The 20,848-nt window shown below is 31.2% G+C and overlaps 3 protein-coding genes and 1 non-coding gene across 5 annotated transcripts; 1 reads left to right on the plus strand and 3 right to left on the minus strand.

Moving 5' to 3' along the window:
* Nucleotides 1-278: 278 nt before the first annotated feature.
* On the minus strand, nt 279-351 carry Trnat-ugu. The gene has a single exon. It is a non-coding gene; the product is annotated as a tRNA-Thr (tRNA).
* Nucleotides 352-4,261: 3,910 nt separating this feature from the next.
* LOC108692962 (protein PIH1D3) lies at nt 4,262-8,849 on the minus strand. Its single transcript, XM_018201550.1, has 5 exons — nt 8,738-8,849; nt 7,141-7,355; nt 6,140-6,267; nt 5,774-5,961; nt 4,262-4,286 (listed from the first exon to the last, which is right to left on the minus strand). The coding sequence occupies exons 1-4, from the start codon at nt 8,847-8,849 to the stop codon at nt 5,832-5,834; spliced, it is 585 nt and encodes a 194-aa protein (XP_018057039.1). The 3' UTR covers nt 4,262-4,286; nt 5,774-5,831.
* Nucleotides 8,850-12,155: 3,306 nt separating this feature from the next.
* Nucleotides 12,156-15,467, plus strand: LOC108692885 (lysine--tRNA ligase). 2 transcript variants are annotated; one of them, XM_018201436.1, is made up of 9 exons: nt 12,189-12,235; nt 12,452-12,632; nt 12,704-12,839; nt 13,148-13,597; nt 13,758-14,003; nt 14,093-14,515; nt 14,696-14,889; nt 15,018-15,180; nt 15,369-15,467. In XM_018201436.1, exons 2-9 carry the CDS (start codon nt 12,517-12,519, stop codon nt 15,465-15,467), a joined length of 1,827 nt encoding a protein of 608 aa, XP_018056925.1. In that variant the 5' UTR covers nt 12,189-12,235; nt 12,452-12,516. The 2 variants fall into 2 exon arrangements, with proteins under 2 accessions (XP_018056926.1, XP_018056925.1); XM_018201437.1 differs by lacking the exon at nt 12,452-12,632 and having other exon boundaries at nt 12,156-12,235.
* A 1,851-nt stretch (nt 15,468-17,318) lies between these two features.
* On the minus strand, nt 17,319-18,949 carry LOC108692933 (OTU domain-containing protein 6B). The gene is made up of 4 exons (XM_018201513.1): nt 18,813-18,949; nt 18,264-18,675; nt 17,760-17,979; nt 17,319-17,619 (listed from the first exon to the last, which is right to left on the minus strand). The coding sequence occupies exons 1-4, from the start codon at nt 18,880-18,882 to the stop codon at nt 17,434-17,436; spliced, it is 888 nt and encodes a 295-aa protein (XP_018057002.1). The 5' UTR covers nt 18,883-18,949; the 3' UTR covers nt 17,319-17,433.
* Nucleotides 18,950-20,848: the final 1,899 nt, after the last annotated feature.

Consider the following 20,848-nt stretch of genomic DNA (forward strand, 5'->3'; position numbering starts at 1 on the left):
TGTCATATTATTATTACCTTTTTAAGTAAACATTTCCGGACATGTGCTTACACAATCTTCTCTTACGGTTTTTTTTTTTAATGGAATCAAAGTATTGCACATACTATAGAATTGTATTTATACATATATATGTGCGAATATATGCATGTGTATATTATATGATATAAAATTAATCTCTATTTTCATATATTTAATTTATATGTTATATAAAAATGAATACTATTGCAAACAACTTATCAGTTAATATATTATGCAGAAATATTATGAAAAAAAAAATTTGCCCCCAGAGAGATTTGAACTCTCGACCCCTGGTTTACAAGACCAGTGCTCTAACCCCTGAGCTATGGAGGCTTTCGATTGACACCTCTTTTAATATATTTAAAAGTAACATGACGTAAATCATATTTAATATATTAAACAAAAATATTATTTTAATTGTAGCAGAATTCTCTCTTTTTCATTTAACAAAGTAATATTGTTAATTTAAGAAAATATGAAAGAATTTCATGCAAAAAAAAAATGTAAAAAAAGAAATCTCAAATACATTAATTAATATATTTAAATATAAAAATACTTTCATAATATTAAATTTAAATTGTTTATTTTTTAATTTTTTGTATGATAAACAAAGATGTCCAAAGTATTGTATTAAAATAAAATTAATATTACTTTTCCATGTTGTTTATATTACAAAGATATTAAAGGCTTGTTTTAAAAGGATTCCGAGAATTTAAATAAAAGAGAATTTGTTCAAGTAAAATTGCTGTGCAATGAATAAAATTATTCATTTAGGAAAATCATGTCGTAGGATTTCTACTTTACAATGCAGGAACTACTCCAGTTTTTCTAGTTAAAAAAGAATTCGCTAATATATTCTCAGTACCTTTGAACCTTTTCTTTCAGAGCTACGATAAATATTAAATATTTATTTGCATATTTATGAGGAAATATTCACATATGCCGCCACTATGAGTTTGCGTGTTGACGTTCCGCATTTTATTTCGCATTTGCCAGATACTCGGAAATTTCGAATCTGCTGAACTGTCACGTTTCGCTAAAACATTTACTTACGCCATACATTTATTATTTCCGAATCTTTCAATTTGAACGTTTAATCTTTTTTATTTGATTCATTATTAAATCTCAACGACAATATGATAAAGTTCAAGGACTCTAAATAAAGAATAATATTTAGATATTATAGTATAATCGAAATAATCATATTAAATATAAAAACACATGTGTCTATTCCATTCATAAACGTAATACGAAAAGAACAGTTTTATTGAAGTGTTAGTTTTAGTTGAAGTCTAAAAATTGAACGAGATACAAATCTGAAAATAATTTTATTAGACCATTAAAATAATTATGTGGGACGCTCAAACTAGTCGCTAGAATGTGAAAACTTTGCAGCATTGCTCATCACGCTTAAGTTTCTTATATAATTATTTTGATGGTAGAACAAAATTATTTTCAGACCTATATTAAATTTTCAAAAACCTAATCGTTCTCTCTATACTGTGTACTACATACTGTACTCCAATGAAGTTGTCACTATCATTTTTTTGTAAAGAGATAATTTGGTGTGTATTTTCTTATCTCTTCATTTATTCTTATCGCATTTACATAACAATGATATCACTCAAAAAACAGAGTTTTTTAGAAAATGAGTTTGAATGTTTTAAATCATTACAAAATTTTGTAATATTAATTTTGAAAATGTAATTTGGTATAATAATTGATTATAGAAGAATAAAAGTATGTCTCTTAAAATATGTTCTTTTTTTGTTTCCATTCATTTTTTGTAAGCAATTCCAAAAAGCAAACTTTTTTAGTTATGTTATAGCAAATGAGCAATATGTATATTTGTTCTAAGCCTTTATTGCGTCTCCTCATCTAAAATAAATTAAAAAGAGATATCGATATACTTCAACATTATATTCCTTTTTTAATAAAGCACAGATGCTAAGGTCAATTAAAATAGTAAAACGCGCAGTTTATACCTACTACGTCTTTGATTCTATCAGTAAAAAAGAAATGATCCTTTTATTAGGTTGTCCGGAAAGTTCGTGCCGACTAACCTATGTAATTTAATAAATGTATACTAAAATTTAAATTTTTTGCGTTTCAATTTTCCTTCAAAGTCGGCACGAACTTTCCGGACAACTCAATACTTATAAATCTTAAAATGACAAACAGCGTGCGATGTAAAAGGCTCGTGAAAAACGCCTTCCATCACTCGTTTTCCGCCAAATAAGCTACGAAATGCGGCGGAGGAAGTCGATGAAGGACAACCCGTCATAATGCAGCCGGTTCTGCTGTGTGCGCAGCCACTGTACCTTTCGCATACCTGGGAAAATGCATCCTTGAGTGCGTTCGCCAGACGACAAAGTCCGCCTGCGCGTCGTAAAATCGCTACATCGCTCGCCTATCTTAAGCTGCCGACTTCGCAATGTCGGTGTAAACTTTAAGGGTGAAAGGAGAATAGAATAAAATTTTATGCCAGCATCGCTTGAATAAAGTTCAGCTCGCACAAAGGCATTCTTACAGTTACTATTATTGAATGTATTATCACTCATTAAACGTGATTTTCGCAAACTGAAATTTAATTTTTACAAAACGATTTTTTGTAAAAATCGACGATACATCTTATGTCAATCGTTCTTCAGTTTCTTCTACGAAGAAGAATTTTAAAAAAAAAAAAGGAAGAAATTGCGCAGTTTCGCAACGTAATTTTTTATGACGCTGTAACTTTTTAGACGCTTGAACGACCGTCTAGGGCATCCTCACTGCAAAAATGCGAAATAGAAAATTATTCGATAATAACGGTTAAGTTCGGAATTAAAAACTTTAACAACCGGAAATTAAGACAGAAGCAAGAAACTAACGAACTACGTTTAAGGACTGATTAAGTTCTGACAGGACTAATTAGAAGCGTTTCGTGCTATTCGTCAACTCGTGAAAATTGTGCTGATTTGATTAATGGCGTATATACAACGTTAAGACGGAAAATGCGTAAAAAAGCGCGATTATTTTGAGTTTATGTATCTACGTTTCATGAAAAAAAATAAAAGCGAAATGAATGCTTTTAGCCGAAGGTGGAAGCGGAAGCATTTGTTTGTTTCGCGTTATAAAGCACGTCGTACATTTCCGTTTGAGTAATCCTTCGTTTTTACTACAAAGCAATTGCTTTGCTTTTCCACGCTGAAGCCTGCAGCCATCTTTTGTCATTACTATCACGTCGGTTAACGTAATTTAATTATCTTTAACGAGGTAACGATCGCAAGGCGAGTTTTTAAATTCATCGATTAATCAATCGCATTATGCACAAATGCAACTTTGTAAAAGTTGCATTTGCACATAATGCGATTAATCAATCGATGAATTTAAAAATTTGCCTATATTTATCTCAATGATTGATCTTTCGAACTCATATATAATTATGACACATCGCGATGCGCATATATTAGTAGAAGATAATTAGAAAGTGAGGTGTAATTTCAAGTATATACCAAGAAGTCAACTACTTCATATAATGTCGTGGTATTTATTTTCACATGTATTGAATATGCTACATGTTTATGTCACTCATCTCCACAACATTATTATAACTTTTTACTGATAAAGAAAGTAAACTTTTTACAAATAATTGGACAAGTACGTTTTTGTTATTAAAATTTATTGGTACAATAATTAATTTAACATTTTATAATTTTTGTTATTAATATTTATTATATATAAATACGAAGGAAATATGAATATTTATACACTGGAAAAAATATTTCTAAATTTTAGTAAATTATTTGTTTGAATAGTACTAACTAAACTATTTATTAAATATGAAGATATATCTCTAATACAAGAACTATTAATTTGATTTTACTAAATAAATATTTATTCAATAAAAAAAGTAAATAAACGTTTAGCTGGCACTATTCAAATAAATATTTATTAAAATTTAGTACTTTTCCCTAACAAATACAATATTTTGCATATGCTTTTAACTATTTAATTGTGATTGACACTGTGTCACACTTGATGCCGATTTGAATAATTTTTTTATCTATAAAGTAGTTTAAGATTAAGTGGAAATGAAAGGTCAACTCATAATCCAACTTTTGTTCTCTTGAAATGAGGATGCAAGTGCATTTCCTAGTATCCTCCGCATATTCCATGGCATCCTGGAGTGCTATCAAAATCCAGAAAGTCCTCGTCAACTACGATCGTCCGAATGATTGTTTCACAGCACGATCATGCCGATCTATCCCGCTTTGATAGTTGCACGCCTATTGCCATATATTATCATCAATATTATTCTAATCATCTCTATATGTTGATGAATGTTTGATTATAAACATCGGCATAGTTGATGCGTTATAATCATGAGACGAACGATCCGCATTACAAGATGCAATTTTCTACTTACAGGGGAAATTAGCATCGCATAACAGACATAATCAAGGACATGGCATTAAAATGCAGCACAAAATGCAAATACGATTTTGTTGTCGATATGTTACACTCGCTACCGAGAGACACACGAGGTCGAAAAACAAATCTATCAGGATGTAATGGGGTATAATGATAAATCTCTGATAATGTAGGAGGTTTCATTCTCGTTCACGCCTGTTATGAAATGTATTTGTGCGAGGAAGATTGCATATGTATCTCAAAAATCATTTGGTTCATTCAAGCAGATGTATCGTTCATTTTAACAATGATATAACTAAAAAAATTGATTGATTTTGTTTAGTTGCTTGCAAAAAGAGTGAATTAACATAAAAAAGAAAAGAAAAATCATATTTTAAAAGTATTTTCATTTCTCTATAATCTCATTTATATCAAAGTTGCATTTCAAAATTAAAATTACAGAATTTCAAATGATTTAAAATATTTAAAATCTTTTTTGTGGAAAACTTCGTATTTTTTACTTGTATCGTTGTCGTTATAATAAATGTACGACTATTTAAAGCTGGTGCTTTAAATAGTGTATTCAAACTAGAGCAATTGCGATCAATGACGCACAGTTTCATATATTAGAGATATCGTAATAAATAGAAACTGTATACAAGATACTTGATTTTATTATAATATATTTTAATAAAAGATCTTTTTATATCAATATTCCTCGAATTGATACCGAGACACGAATAACTTGTCAAATTAAAAATAATTGAGAAAATAAAAATCTTTTCATAGATAAGAGCCGCAGAAAATATATAGAAATAAATAATAGAATATGATTCTTCGAAAATTCACTATCAAGATAAGCTCAATTGGATTATTTAATAAAATTTTAATTTCAGAATCAATTATAAATTATATATTATATAAATTTATATTAAAATAAATTAAAATTGAAAGATCGTAAATAAAAAATTATCTATCAATGCATATTGAAAAAAAGATATTTCAAAATTTATTTGTGAGAAATTTATCTCACTAAAATACATCTAAATACGGTGAAATAAAATTTTATTCTTAGCAAATAAATCGTCTATTTTATTTTTTTTACAATTAATGATATTTATATATTTCACAGAAATAAATATTTCATTATCATAATTAAATTTTTTCATAACTAACTTTTTCATAATACATATCAAAGAAAACGTTATAAGTAACATTTACTTCGCGATATTTCGATTTATTTTTATTTCAATGCACATAGCTAAGAAGATATCTATATCAAGCTCGTTAAACCCATCATTATGATCGGATAGAAGTGAAATGTTATCTATTCGGAAAATATTGGAAACAATAAAATACGTACTGAAACACCACGAGTTGCTTCGGTAGGCGATCCAGAATGATAACGCATCGATTCGAAGTCAAAAGTTTACGTTATCCAGCTCACGTGTGAGTTTCAGAGTGATCTCCAGGGTGGAGGTGTCACTGTGCCACTTGGCGGAGGATGCGTTGGGATCCACCGAATGTGGTGTCGGTAGGTGCAGCCGGTATCTGGTGGAATCGCGACTGATTTTACGCATCGGGATTTACAGCTTCGTAAAATTGTCAAAGAAGGGCGAACGCTCGTCTCCATCAGAATCAAATGCGATTTCGACGGAGCGGGAACGAGCTTCACTCTCCTTCTGTCACATAGGTCACACTAATAAATTCCCAATCGTGGTCACCTCACCTTGGACTGCGCACGTCGATCGCCTCGGATTCCACGGAGAGCTCCACTTTTTCCCGCGTTTCCTGGGGCAATTTCACCAGCACTGACAGCCACTCACAGGACGCCGTGCTCGGCGTTTTAAAGCCCATCTAAATAACAATTCGTCCGTCTTCAAGGCTGCGATTCACACGTAACGTGTCGAGTGAAATGAATTCTCTTTCGACATTTCGCGAAGTCACTGGAAGTCGCTTTGCGAGAGAGAATAATCGAGAGACTCTAGACACGTGTTATCTTGGCTCTGTTGCTTTATTGCGCCACATTTCTTTAGCGATAATTCTATTTTTCCAGGAAAATTGCATATATTTTAATTTTTAAAGCGCAATTCGAAAACGGTATATATTTTCATTTTTTTATGTTTAAATTAAATTCGCATCTTATTGTTTCATTTCTTTATGCTTTTCTTCGTTAGTTTTTATTGACTTTGAAGTATGAAAATTTTATTGACTTGCAGCATATATAAATTTTGATCTTTGAAGAAAATACAGATTCATCATTTATTTTCATCATTTTTTTTTCAGATTTATCATTTATTTTATTTTATTCTCATACATAAAATATATTCTCGAACTTTTAAAAAAAAAATACAATAGAGATACAGAACTTCAAATCGAACGATCGATCATTTATCATTAAATCTACGATAAAAATAAACTATGATATGTTGTATGTAGTTCATTCCTATTCATATTCTTATATGTTCATACGTATCATAATTTATTCTTATCATAGATTTAATGATAAATGATGGATCATTCGATTTGAAGTTCTGTATCTCTATTGTATTTTTTTAAAAGTTTGAGAATATTTTATATATAAGCACAAGTAATAAATCAAATAGATGGTAAATCTGTACGTTTCTTCAGAGATGAAAATTTTTATATTTATAATACGAGTACTGAACGTTTCATAACGCTCAAAATTGTATCAAAGCCTTATTTAATTGTTACCAAAAAGAAACTCACTCCTAAATAAACATCTTCAGCTGTCACTGCCTGTTTAAACTTCATCTCGTATTCGGGCGACTCTCTAGGGTCGTAATCCTGCAAGCTCTGAGTGTCGACTGCCTCTGAGGGATGCCAAATATCGTCACTCTTGCTTTGTAGAGGTGCATGAGGTCCCGAACGATTCTGGGAAGAATCCTGAGAAAGGTCACTCGACGCGCCAATGTCACCAGGTCCTTGTAAGCAAATATTTCATTAACCATCTTGTCGAGCATTCGTTTTTGTTCCACACAACTAATAACTAATAACATTACATTGTCTCGAGAATAACGCATGATAACATCACCCAAAGGCGGCGCGTAAGCTGTTTAACGGTAATTTAAAAACGGATGTGTAACGATGATTTATAATTAAACGTAACTGCGAATTGAAAATCGCACGAGTCGTATTAAAATTAATGATTGACAGCGCAAAATAACTTGCAGCGTGGATTGCTTCATTGGTTGCTACATCGGATCATTTATAAAGCGTTACATCGATAATATTACCGGTTTGCCAAGAGGAAATCGAAATATGCATATAAAACTTGCGGTACACGTTTAATTCTCATCGCAATTATCTACAATCCTAATAAGAGGGAGAATGTAATTCTGCTATGAACGTATTCAAAGGATTCAACTTCCTCGCTAAATTATTTTTATTTTTTCATTTTTATAATTAAAAAAAAACAACTTTACTTTTAACTTTAAATAAAAATAAGATATTTTTTTTTCTCCGTTACGACTATATAATTTCGGAAACTTCCATTAGTTATAACTTTAACAAAGTGTCATAATTTTAATAATATTTAATAAAGTTTCTCATCTAAGAGGTCATTCTTTTCTACATTTTTTAAAATTCTTTTTCTGAGGAAGATGATCGTGAATATTTTGTATATAATAATATATAATAACAGTTGTAATATTATAAAGAACTATATATTTCACCTTTTATATAAATGTATTTTGCATAAATATATTTAATATAATATATTTGATATAAATGTATTTTTTTTAAATTATGACTCTAAATCTTAATATTTTTTCTATTCAAAATCAGGAACGAGAAGGAGATATTCTAAATTCTAAAATATTTAGAAAAGCAATTCATTAATGCAAAAAATGTTATTTATACGATAACAGAAATCAGAATTGAGAAACTCTCTTCTCCGAAAAAAATCCTAAATACATTCATGAATTTTACGTTACACGAAATACTTAAGACACAAGCATTATAAAAAATTCTTTTTATCATTTCGTTCTCGCGAGCTTCAAGTTTATGCGAATAAAAAATGTAAATTAAATAATCAAAAATACGCGAATAATAAACGCTCGCGCATACGAGTGCGTATGGAACTGTTTGTTAATTAATTTTCGCCAGGCTAAATAATATCCCGAACAATACATCGAATTAAACGTAACGATACAACGAGATTTTCAGTTCGGGAACACATCGCTTTACCCGGCTTGAAATTGCACAGGGGAAATTAGTCGTCGCGCGACGCCGATTGTTTTAACAGTATGCAACAATTTTGCTGGGTGTACCTCCATAATTAATCAGTCGTAAAACGTAAACTCACCCAATTTCCTCGCACCCGCCTGCGGTAGATCGTCCTCGCTGTCGGAGTCCTTTGATGGACAAATTAAATTTTGGAGAGCCTGTAAATCCGTCGGACTCAAATAGCTGTCCATCGTGAATATTATATACGATATCGTGAAATTTTACCTGACGCTCACACTTTCTCTACAACGCATAACAAATTAACGTCGCTATGACAACGAACTCGTGGTTACTCGATAAGGTGGTCCGATTAGAAATTGACTCGGTCGAAAAATTCCGTTTGATGTCGCGCGGCGTCGAAACTATTTGTTTATTAAATTGAATATGCAACAACCGTTCCCTCGATCGGAGAACAATTTCAATCATGTGTTATGGAGACAAAAATAAAAAATGGTCGAAAGTACTATATAGCTGTGATACGTTTGGTGATTTGTTTAAATTTAATTTAACTTCAACTATTTTTATTGTGTAATTAAAAAATATAAAAATACATATAAAAATATATATAAAAATATAATGTATATCCTACATGTATGTACAATGGACATTATACATAGACATTATACATACATACATGTATAAAAATAGATAGAATATAAGCAAAACGTATAAATAGAGTATCTGTGAAGTTAGCACGGCATTTTATTAATTTTCAAAAAATAATGAAACAATTGTTCCGGTAATAGCATTTTCCATTGTTCTACTGTTCTTTCAAAAATAATAAAATTTTCTACATTTTTTATATCAAAAAATCAAAAATAAAGAAATGCCATGCTAACTTTACGTTCCAGCATGGCATAATTTCCTCTAAAATACCAGATGCCATTGAATATTAGAACATCTGTTAAATATTCCCGTTTTTTTAAGCTAGATTGATTATTATATAATGTTTCAAAACAAAATTTTAACAATTAATAATTTTTACACCGATTAGAATATTCGTATACTCCACGGAAATGTGTCGACCCGATAATTTTGGGCATTTTTGACAGTATAGCTCTGACTTCTTTTACTCGAGTTCTATATGAATAAATCATTATCAAAAGTTGTTCTATTTTATAAATATTTTTTAAACAACTTTAACTATCGCTACCAGCATATCACTTAGCGGAAATATATCATGCTGATTAATTTTAGCTCTTTTGACGGTAGTTCTGAGTTGTTCCGCTTAAATAAATTATTATTAAAGGTTGTGCCGCTTTATAAATATTTTTTACACAATCTTAACTATCGCTATTAGCACGTCACTTGGCGGAAATGTGTCGTGCTGATTATTTTCAGCACTTCTGGCGATAATTTTGAATTGTTCCGCTCGAATATACGAATAAATTATTATCAAAGATTGTTTCGCCTTATAAACACTTTTTACACAATCTTAACTATTGCTACCAGTACAACACGTAGCGGAAATGTGTCATGCTGATTAATTTTAGCACTTCTGGCGGTAGTTTTGAGTTGCTCCGCTCAAATAAATTATTATCAAAGGTTGTGCCGCTTTATAAACATTTTTTATACAATCTTAACTATCGCTACCAGCATGTCACTTGGCGGAAATGTGTGTGTCGTGTTGATTATTTTCAGTACTTCTAGCGGTAGTTTTGAATTGTCTCGCTCGAGTTTTATACGAATAAATTATTATCAAAGATTGTTCCGCCTTGTAAACACTTTTTACACAATCTTAACTATCACTACCAATACATCACTTGGCGGAAATGTATATTGCTGTATATTCCTATAGAAGAACTATCACCAGAACTATCACCAGAAGTACTGAAAATAATCAGCTCAACCATTATTTGATTTTCTTTTACAGCATTACAAGTAATGTTTCAATAATCGTATCAGTTTCATTAAATTTTTTCTCTTATAAAAATTTTTGTAACGGAATAGTGGGCTGCTGTCAAATTTTGTTTCAAAATTCAAACCTGGGAATTGGCCAACCTCAGATTCGTATTTTGAAACAAATTTTGTTTCAAAATTCATACCATAAAATTTATCTCAGGGGAAACAAAATCGATCAAAGTGAAGGCGACAAAATTCAAAATCAAGTTGATCGCTTTCTTTGATGCAGATGACTTTGATTCTCGAAATGAAAAATTCAAATAAAGGGAATGCGTTTTGATGATATTTTTGACATCTAGGCGAATTGACTTCAAAATATTTCTTCAATGTGATGAGCGCATTGAAAAAACTTATTTCGAAAGGTGATTACTATACAAAAGCTTCCAATGGTTGAAAGACATTCTGAGCATTGAAGTCAGGAGAAATTCTATGTTGGTTTTCATTAATAAAATTTATATACATATTTTAGTTTCTTGATTTTTTTGAATCCTGTTTTAGAACTTTTTAAGCAGCCCGTGTATTTCGTTATTAATATGGAAATTAATAATTTGTTATTTTACATATAAAAGGAAAAAGATTATGATAACAAAAAGCGAAAAATAGATATATATATATATAAATTTCAAGGAACCAAAATGACATAATTCATATAAAAATAATATAAATACTTATTTTAATATGACTAATCTAAATATAAAGAAAATATAAATATAAAGAAAATTAAATTGATATTTTTGGCAAAGTTAATATTAAAAATAGCTAATATTGAATAATTAAAAATTAAGTTATTTAATATTTTTATGACAAGATTTATAATTGAGTAAATCTAATAGACTCACTGTCAGCTCTGAAGGATTAAATTAATTCCGAGTTTGAGCAAAGTCATCCTCAAAGTCTGCGCTTCTGCCAATTAAATTTTATGGTAAGTATCCCATAAAAAAGAAAGCTTTTAAAGAGTCAATGTAGGAAAATGTCAAAATAAAAAAAAATAAAATTTAGAAAATTTTAATTAAATTATATAGATGTAAAGAAGGAAGATTATGATCTTAGAGCTTGAAACTTATGATCTTTCAAGAGACCGAATGAGAATAATCCATCTAAAAAAGAAATCTATTTTACATATAAAAATTATGAATATATTCGATCTTATTTATTCAAGATTGTCTAAATAAACATGAGATGTTATACAATTATTTCATAGGAATCCTACAGCACAAAAGTTGCGGCAACAATACTACAACATTGCAGCAATATTGCTGCAAATTCTGTGCTGTATGGAAATAGTCTGAATATTTTCGTAGTCAAATTCAAAACGATTTTTTAATATAATTAATCTCTGAATATATATCGATTGATCTTTAATTCATTTTTAATCACATTTAAAGATCTATATCTGCATCAATTTAAAGATCTATCGTACACGTGACAATTTGAAACACTTGCCGCTTCCTGCAAAAATTGCATTCCATTGTGATCGCTGGCAGTGAAAATGAGAATGGCAGTGAACACCTTAATCGAGGAACTTAAAATCTGAAATCGCGCAAAACGTTTCATGTACCGCTTGTGCGATCACGTGCAGTCCGACCAACCAACGGTGTCCAGTGCCGGTGAGGAGACCCTTTCTGCGACAGCTTGGCAACATGGTGGACGTGATGAACGAGAAGTTGTCAAAAAAGTAAGTAAAGTGCACAACATTGGACGAGATTATCGTATCTGTAGGTAGTTGATATCGTTGGGTCTCGTGACGCTTTTCGCTCGATTTCTCTAACCATAACACGACAACTTTTCCCCTCGCGGGCAACATAACCTAAAAAGGAGAAAAGTTCGACATGTGGCTCGTTGCCACGCGGTCATATACGATGCTCATTACGAGGTTCGGATTTTCTCGCAGATAGCGGTATCTTGTAGAAAAATCTAATCGTCAGATGGATAAAATCTAATCCCGGCGCAGCGATCATGTTCAGTACGTTAACCAATGCTCGTATTATGATTGCGCGGTCAGTAGGGCGAACTTGGTTAACGAGTCACGGGACGAAGTTGCGTCAAACTCCTCCGCGTCGATTTGCTACGAAGTGCGTAATGGATCATTCGATATATTATTCGATCCTGAAAGAAGTGATTTGAGACGATATCCTAATTGCAGCGAGCTGAAAAGGCGTCTCAAGGCCGAGCAAAAAGCTAAGGAGAAGGCTGAGAAGGAAGAGGCCAGGACGCTTGCAGTGGCAACTCAACCAAAATCTGAGAAAAAGGAAATCAATGAAGAAGAAATTAGTCCAAATGTAAGTTCCGGACTCTAAAACAGAAATTTATACTGGGTATAATAGAACAAATTTACCTTATGTGGAAAACAAAGAATAAAGATCTTTTTATTTCATGGGCAATCAATTACTTTTTCTTGGATTTAATAGAATTCAGCAGCACAATTTTCAATATTACACTTTACCTAAAGTCTGTTATATAACGTATTAATATTTTTATTAAACCTAGCTGTACATATTTATTTTTTACAGAGATCATAGAATGTATAGCTAAAGTTAGTCTTGAGCCGATTCCAAAAAGGTTTATTATGAAATTTGTGTATTTGCAGGAATATTTTAAGCTTCGGTCAAACTTGGTCAGTCAACTCAAAGTTATTAATGATAATCCTTACCCACATAAATTTCACGTATCTGTCTCCCTGGAGGAGTTCATTGAGAAATTTAAGGATATTGTGAAAGATGGTGAAATATTGGATAATGAGGTACATAGCGTCGCTGGACGTATTCACTCCATTCGAGGATCTGGTGCCAAATTGATCTTTTATGATCTTCGTGGAGAAGGTGTCAAGGTGCAAGTGATGGCTAACGCAAGATTGTATGAAAACGAGGAAAAATTTGTAGCAGATACTGCAAAGATTAAGAGAGGCGACATCATAGGTGTCATCGGAAAACCTGCAAAGAGTAAAAAAGGCGAATTCTCGATCGTACCACGATCTATTACCCTTCTAAGTCCATGTTTGCATATGTTGCCACATCTCTATTTTGGCCTAAAAGATAAAGTAAGAAATAAATTTGTAGAAAAATATATAATTCTTAAACATATATATTTTTAAAATTTGTGTTATAATAATTCCTAACTCATTAAACATGCAATGTGTGTAAATATATTATGTAAATACATAATTCATAATTGGGTTAAATGCTTTTGTATACAATCAGGAAACTAGATTTCGGCAGCGATACTTGGACCTTATATTAAATGACAAAGTTCGACAAATCTTTCACACACGTGCGAAGATAATCGCTTATGTACGCAAGTTTCTTGATAATATGGGCTTCTTGGAAGTCGAGACTCCCATGATGAATATGATTGCTGGAGGTGCAACTGCCAAACCTTTTGTTACACATCATAATGAACTCAATATGGATTTGTTCATGAGAATCGCTCCTGAGTTATATCACAAGGTATGAAATACTTTTTCTCCATAGAATTTAAAATAAACGATACTCTAGATTAAAAGAAAAAATAAAACGCAACAGCAAACATTTAATAGATGCTAGTCGTCGGTGGGATCGACAGAGTATATGAGATCGGCAGGCAATTTAGGAACGAGGGTATCGACATGACTCATAATCCAGAATTCACCACCTGTGAGTTCTATATGGCATATGCCGATTACAATGATCTAATGGAGATCACTGAGAACATGGTATCTGGTATGGTGAAGTCTATACATGGAACTTACAAGATAGAGTACCATCCGGACGGACCGGAGGGCAAAGCATATGAGATCGATTTCACACCACCTTTCAAGCGTATCTCGATGATGACGCAATTGGAAGAAGTTCTACAAGTCAAACTGCCTGAAGCTGATCAGCTTAATACACCAACGGCAATCAAGTTCCTTAGTGATCTTTGTGACAAGCATGAAATCGAATGTCCTCCTCCCAGGACATCGGCGAGATTACTAGACAAAGTAAGACATAAGTGAAACTTAATGAAACATCTAACTTATTTTTGAACGTAACAGTCTAATAATTTTAATAAGTAACCAAAAATAAGAAAGATTGTAGATATATCTGTTAAGACATTTGTATCTTTCAATTACACACAATAATATCAGCCACTCTAGATCGGAATATCTTTTGCGGAATAGCTCGTTGGAGAATTCATCGAGGATACATGTATCAATCCCACTTACATCATTGATCATCCGCAAGCAATGTCTCCATTGGCAAAATGGCATCGATCCAAAAAAGGCCTTACTGAACGATTCGAATTGTTTGTTATGAAAAAGGAAATTTGTAATGCATACACCGAACTGAATGATCCGGTCGTTCAGAGAGAAAGGTACATAGAAAATTAAACTTATTGATGAAGATTTGTGTTTCACACAATATATTTTGATAAAGCCGTCGATTGAGTTATTCAATTTCACGACCAATTTACAAGTTTAAACGTGTAAAATCTGCATACAGATTTGAGCAGCAAGCAAAGGATAAAGCAGCCGGTGACGAGGAAGCACAATTGGTTGATGAGAATTTTTGTACAGCTTTGGAATACGGTTTACCACCAACGGCTGGTTGGGGAATGGGTATTGACCGATTAACAATGTTCCTCACTGACTCGAATAATATTAAAGTGAGTACATAAATTGAATATTTGTATATTTTTCAAAATGATGAATTAAAATTTAAAAAAGAATATCTTATGAAATTAATTTATTTTTTCATATAATTAAATTATTTTATGTATGAAGAAGAAACGGAATATATATAAAGAACGGAATATATATAAATCGTAAGAATGTACATTTTTTTTATCTTTAGGAAGTATTGTTCTTCCCTCAAATGAAGCCGGATGATCCAAACAAAAATAAAGAAGCGACTGAAGATGATAAAGCATCAAATGATAGTGCAGAAAAATAAAGTTTAAATAATTATTTTAAAAAATATATAAAATCGATAATTTAGAAAAAGTATTCCAAAATTTTTTATTTAAGTAAATAAAAAATATTTACACAAATAAAGATTTTTTTTTTTCAATCAATAATTGGCTATAAAAGATGTGCTCTTCTTATTTTTAAATTATATTAAAATTAAAATAATTAAATTATATAAATAATGTTTCTTATATATCATATTTATTTGATATCTGACTATACATCCATTACGATCAAGTATGATACAGATACATTTACAAAATCGCAAAAACATGAGACTATAATGTTATTGTAAAGATTAGAATGTCCCTTGTCTATTAACATCACAATTCCAAATCATTTATATTTTTTACCTTTTCTTTCGTTTTATAGCATAAAGATAAACCAAAATTCATTATTTTATATAGATAAAGCAAAATTACAAAATTACTTATTCAAACTATTATTAACATTATATAAAAATTCAGTAATCAGGAAATGAAAAAAAACAATTTTTTACAAGTAAACACTTTTATAAACATTGAGCTGCATTTCAAGACTCTTAAAATACTTCACTCGCCATTTCAAGATACGAAATAATAAACTACGTAGTTTAAAGTCTATTTGTCCGAAAAGTTAAGGATCAAGTTGATTCAAAGTTGATTCTCGCGAATTAAAATGAATTAAAAAAGCACTCTTACACAGTCTTATCTTATCCTTTCTCATTCCAAATAAAATAACGCTAATTTATTCTACTCCGAGTTTTGAAACGCAATCACGGACATTTCTTGTGAGCACAGATTTGGTAGCCGCTTGATTCAAAACGTAACAGCCACCACATTGAAGAAGATAAATAATATATACAATAAGAGAGTAATACGCTTTGTACTTCAACTCGTGAAACAAGCCAAAGAACATCGAATCTTAATAAGTATTTGCATATTTGCTGGCAGCATGTTTATATTGTCTGATATTCATTTGGGAAATAAATATAATTCTATGTTTTGTAAAATTTAATCACTCCAATAACACAAGAGCTCTATAGAGATCAGCTCATCAAGATATTTATAATAGCCTGTACTACTATATTTAAGTAAATATGTCTAAACGCCTCTACAGTCCACATTTCCATCGCACGTCTAACGCTAAATATGACTACTTGAAGCCCGTTTAATATAGGAAGATCATACACAATAGTATATGACATATTAAGAAATGTTAACTTGATCTGTGTTAAAAATCTCTACTTACGATATGATAAAACATACAATTGCCATAATATACAAAACTTTAAGATGTAATTATATATATTAAATACATGTAAAAATGTACTCTGCGAATCTACAGAAAATATATTATTACAGTAAATTTTATGTAGATTCAGTCATTTTTAGCTCTAAATGTGTACATCAAAATGTAAATCAGTAAACTAGTTGAAATGACCAAGAAAATATGCTTCACTGAAATAGTTCATTGATATGTATCTCGTATTTTTAATGACTGTAAAAAGAATTCTTAAAATGTGACTATTAAGATTACGTCTGACCAATAATATATGTATATTTTCATTATGCATTTAGTGTAATATCGTTCTTAATTTATAGAAAAATTAATTACATGCATTTTACATTTAATTCTTTAGCAGTCACTGTACACATTTGAAGAATTTTTCTTATAAATATTTTAATAAACATCACAATGTAAAGTTTAAAAATACAATTCTTGTCGGAAGATTAAATATTCTGCTGGCAGCTTTTTCAGTATCTTTTTGTATATTCATAGAGAAAAATATTTTATACTATTTGAAAATTCATATTAAATTCTCACATAAAATAAATTAGTGTTATTGACTGGCAAAAACATGTTCGTAAATTGAAACATGTTTAATTCATTAAGATTAATTCAGCAATTAATAATAAAATTTTAAGACTGTTGTAACAAAACAAAAATAAAGAATCTAAAGCAAACCTTTATCAGCTCTCCTCATCCTGAACGTATTTCGTAACAGAATTGTAATGAGCACCTAATTCATACATATGACGATGATAAGTCAATATTACCTTCTTGCCATTACTGTACTCATCTCCAATAATATAGGGAGCCCCTGTAGCTTGTATGACCTCGATTGGACATTTCAATATACGTGATATTACCTGTAGCTGTAATAAAAAAAAAACCAATAAAATGTTCTAGGAAAAAAATTGTATTATTTTAATAATTTATGAAGAAGAAATACTTTAGAATTAAATTTAATTTAATGGTTCATAGTCATTATACACTTTTACAACATGTTATTTACCTCAACAGCACCACCCCAAGCACTTGTTTCTGCTACATTGTTGCAGTACTTTTCATACTCTTCAGGTGTTAACAGTTCATCAGAATCAGGATTGGAAAGAAATGGCAAAAAATCGTTCATGTTTTCTCTCAAATAGTCAGCAGTCTTTATTCTGAGATCATGCAGGCTAAGAGGCGTCTCTCCATTTATCTTAAGTTGATGTGCCACAGCATTATATAAACTGAAAACAAATTTAGACTTTTATATACAGTCAAGAAACTAATTGTCCAAATAACGTACCATTATATTGATAATTTCTTCAAACTAATGTTAAAAATTATGGATTTAAATTACATTACAATTCCATACATGCATTTGGAGAAGTAATAGTGAAAAATGATATTGTATTATCCAAACAATTAATTTTGTGATTGCATATGTTTAACATATGACATAAAATATCCTTTTATTTTCCTTTCTTGGCAATATCGATATGATATATACTATACATTTTAAGATCTTTACCAATGACCGTCGCTAGGAATTTCATAAATCATTAACTCGCGCTCAGAAAGTATCTTCTTTATAGCTTCTATCTCAATATTTCTTTTGCCAAAGGCATTAAGAGCTTCCTGCTCAATGATCCTCTGATTGCGTTCCTTCTCCGCGATTGCTTTCTTCTCTCGTCTTTTTTGCGCTTTGGAAACCCTATGTGCCAATTGCTCCGAACAATTGTCTTTACTAATTTCTTTGCTTGCTTCTTCGGGCTTCTCCGTCTCTTTGTCGTTCAGTGTAACGTGAGCTAGTCTCCACGTATTCAACTCCTCCGTTTGATGTTTCTCCAAGCGCTCCTCTAGACGTCCTATCTCTTCCGTAATTTCCTTCTTTTTCTTTTTGTCACCTTTACAAATGGATTTCTTCAAGGTCTGTATTTGCGCTACGATTAAGAAAGAAAGTTTGAACGGCGATCACAATGTGTAAAGACCTGCTTTAACTTCAAATCGGAGAACGACGAAGTTACAAAGATCTATTAAAAATGAAAATAAAAGAAGTTGTGGTTTTCGATTTGAATACCTTGCAATTCCTTGCGTTCCTTCTTGTGCTTCTGCGTTAGCTCTTCCTCTGTTAATGTCGCCTCTGCCATCGTACTTTAAATATAACCTCTACCGTAAGTAAAGTTCTCGCAGAAGCACGCTCCGTGTTACGGAGAACGGAAGTAATGGAACAGGAAGCTAAGTGAGTTGAATCGGCGCATGGTGTACTGTTGCGCATTTTCAACATCAGAAGAGCGGTACTAGATGCTGCCATGTTGCCGCGATTATTTGAATTTGGCTTTAAGTCAAAGCTTATGATGAGGCAGAACGATTTTTCTTTAAATATGACTTTTATTTAATGTCTAGAACTTATTATGATTTTGTGTTTAAATTACAAATAGCGCGCATGCTGTGACATCTTTTAGGGAGTTTTCCAACAAAAGACAGATGACAGTGTAACACAGTGAATTATTACATCCTTGTTGTTCGCTAATGTTTAAATAAAGATGAAATGTTTTTTATGTTACACAGTGTCGTGTGTTGAAAAGCTCTTTAAATTAAGCATCTATATTATTAGGAAACATTGTTGTGTATTCTGGAAAAGCGACAGGTTGTATTACCATTTAATCATACTTTACCATTTACATACTTTCAAAAAATCTTTTAGAGTCTTCAAAATTATTCTCCATTGAAGCATGTATAAAAAAATAATTTAATATACTTGAAAATCTTCCAAATTCATTGTAATATATTGCGACGATATATTTACATGGAGAGGGTGCAAAAGTACAATTAAAATTCATGTACAACACAATAACAAAAAAAAGAAAACGAAATATAGATTTATCATTTATTAATATCCAATAAAGGAAATGGAATACAGTTTTGTTCGCTAAGCGTCATCTCCTTTGTCACCCTTAACTAGGAAAAGAAATGGGTGTCTCTGCGATAGGTTCGACTCCGGGGAAGAGGAAAGAAAGAGGGGAAGGAGAGGGAGAAGAGGATAAACCGAGTCGAACCGTGATCGTCAACATTATATACATATATGTATATATAAAACAATTGTTACACACTAGAGCGAGAGCGCATAATACAAAACAATGATTCTTCGGTTAGTTTATTACAATATGCTCTTTTACGTTTCGTTTACTAATAAAAATATAACTCTCATTACCGTTCAGTACAATGTGATCGTCCGTCTCCAATATATAGTATATAAGTAAAATATCTCTTGCAGTCGCTTATACGAATTTGTGAAGTGTTTGCCAAATTGTGCGTCTCAACATAGAGACTGCTATTAGATTCAGCTTTACGCAAGCGATTTATTTCGTATCTTTGTCTTTTCTCGACCGGCAAATTCTAAAAACGTTCGCTTTGTCGATAGGATCAGCAATAATATTATAATAAAAAATACTAATTAGCTACGCGTTTGATAAATCATCCTTAGTCATGGCTGACTAGTTTCTATTACATCCATAATTTTAATGATGATAATGAAATATTAAAAATCTTATTGTTAACTTTACAGCACGTCTATCTGTAACCGATTAGTCTTAACCGTAAGCGATTGATTTGATTATAAGCTAATTATTTAGGAGCTTAGCTCTAGTTAACAAAATAATTAATCTTGATTATCGATAAGCATTCTTAGTCAGAATTGTTGTAACATTAGAAAAGAAAGCCTTAACGTGTCGGCACAAAATTAATCTCGCTTCGATATCTTTCCTTTTTCGTTTCCGGATGATTCTCGTCGACTGCGAGAACATAAGTTTTCGTCATTTGAGATCAGAACTTCGGAAAAGATTTCTTCGTCTCAACAATGTAAGATTTCCCAAGAAAGCGCAATAGCTGAATCGAAATGGAGATTCCCCTTTTGACGCACGACTTGGCGGACACCTCACAAGAATGCATATATACACGTATGTATATACAGACGCACACAAGCACATTAACTGTATATATATGCATTCGTGTATATCTCCAAGTTTGCAACTTGTATATGTGTATACATTTTTTCCTCATTTAATATTTTATATACGTAGACATCTGTATAATATAGAAATATATATATATATA

This window comes from Atta colombica, unplaced genomic scaffold (assembly GCF_001594045.1).
Source record: "Atta colombica isolate Treedump-2 unplaced genomic scaffold, Acol1.0 scaffold83, whole genome shotgun sequence".
NCBI classification, from domain to species: Eukaryota; Metazoa; Arthropoda; class Insecta; order Hymenoptera; family Formicidae; genus Atta; species Atta colombica.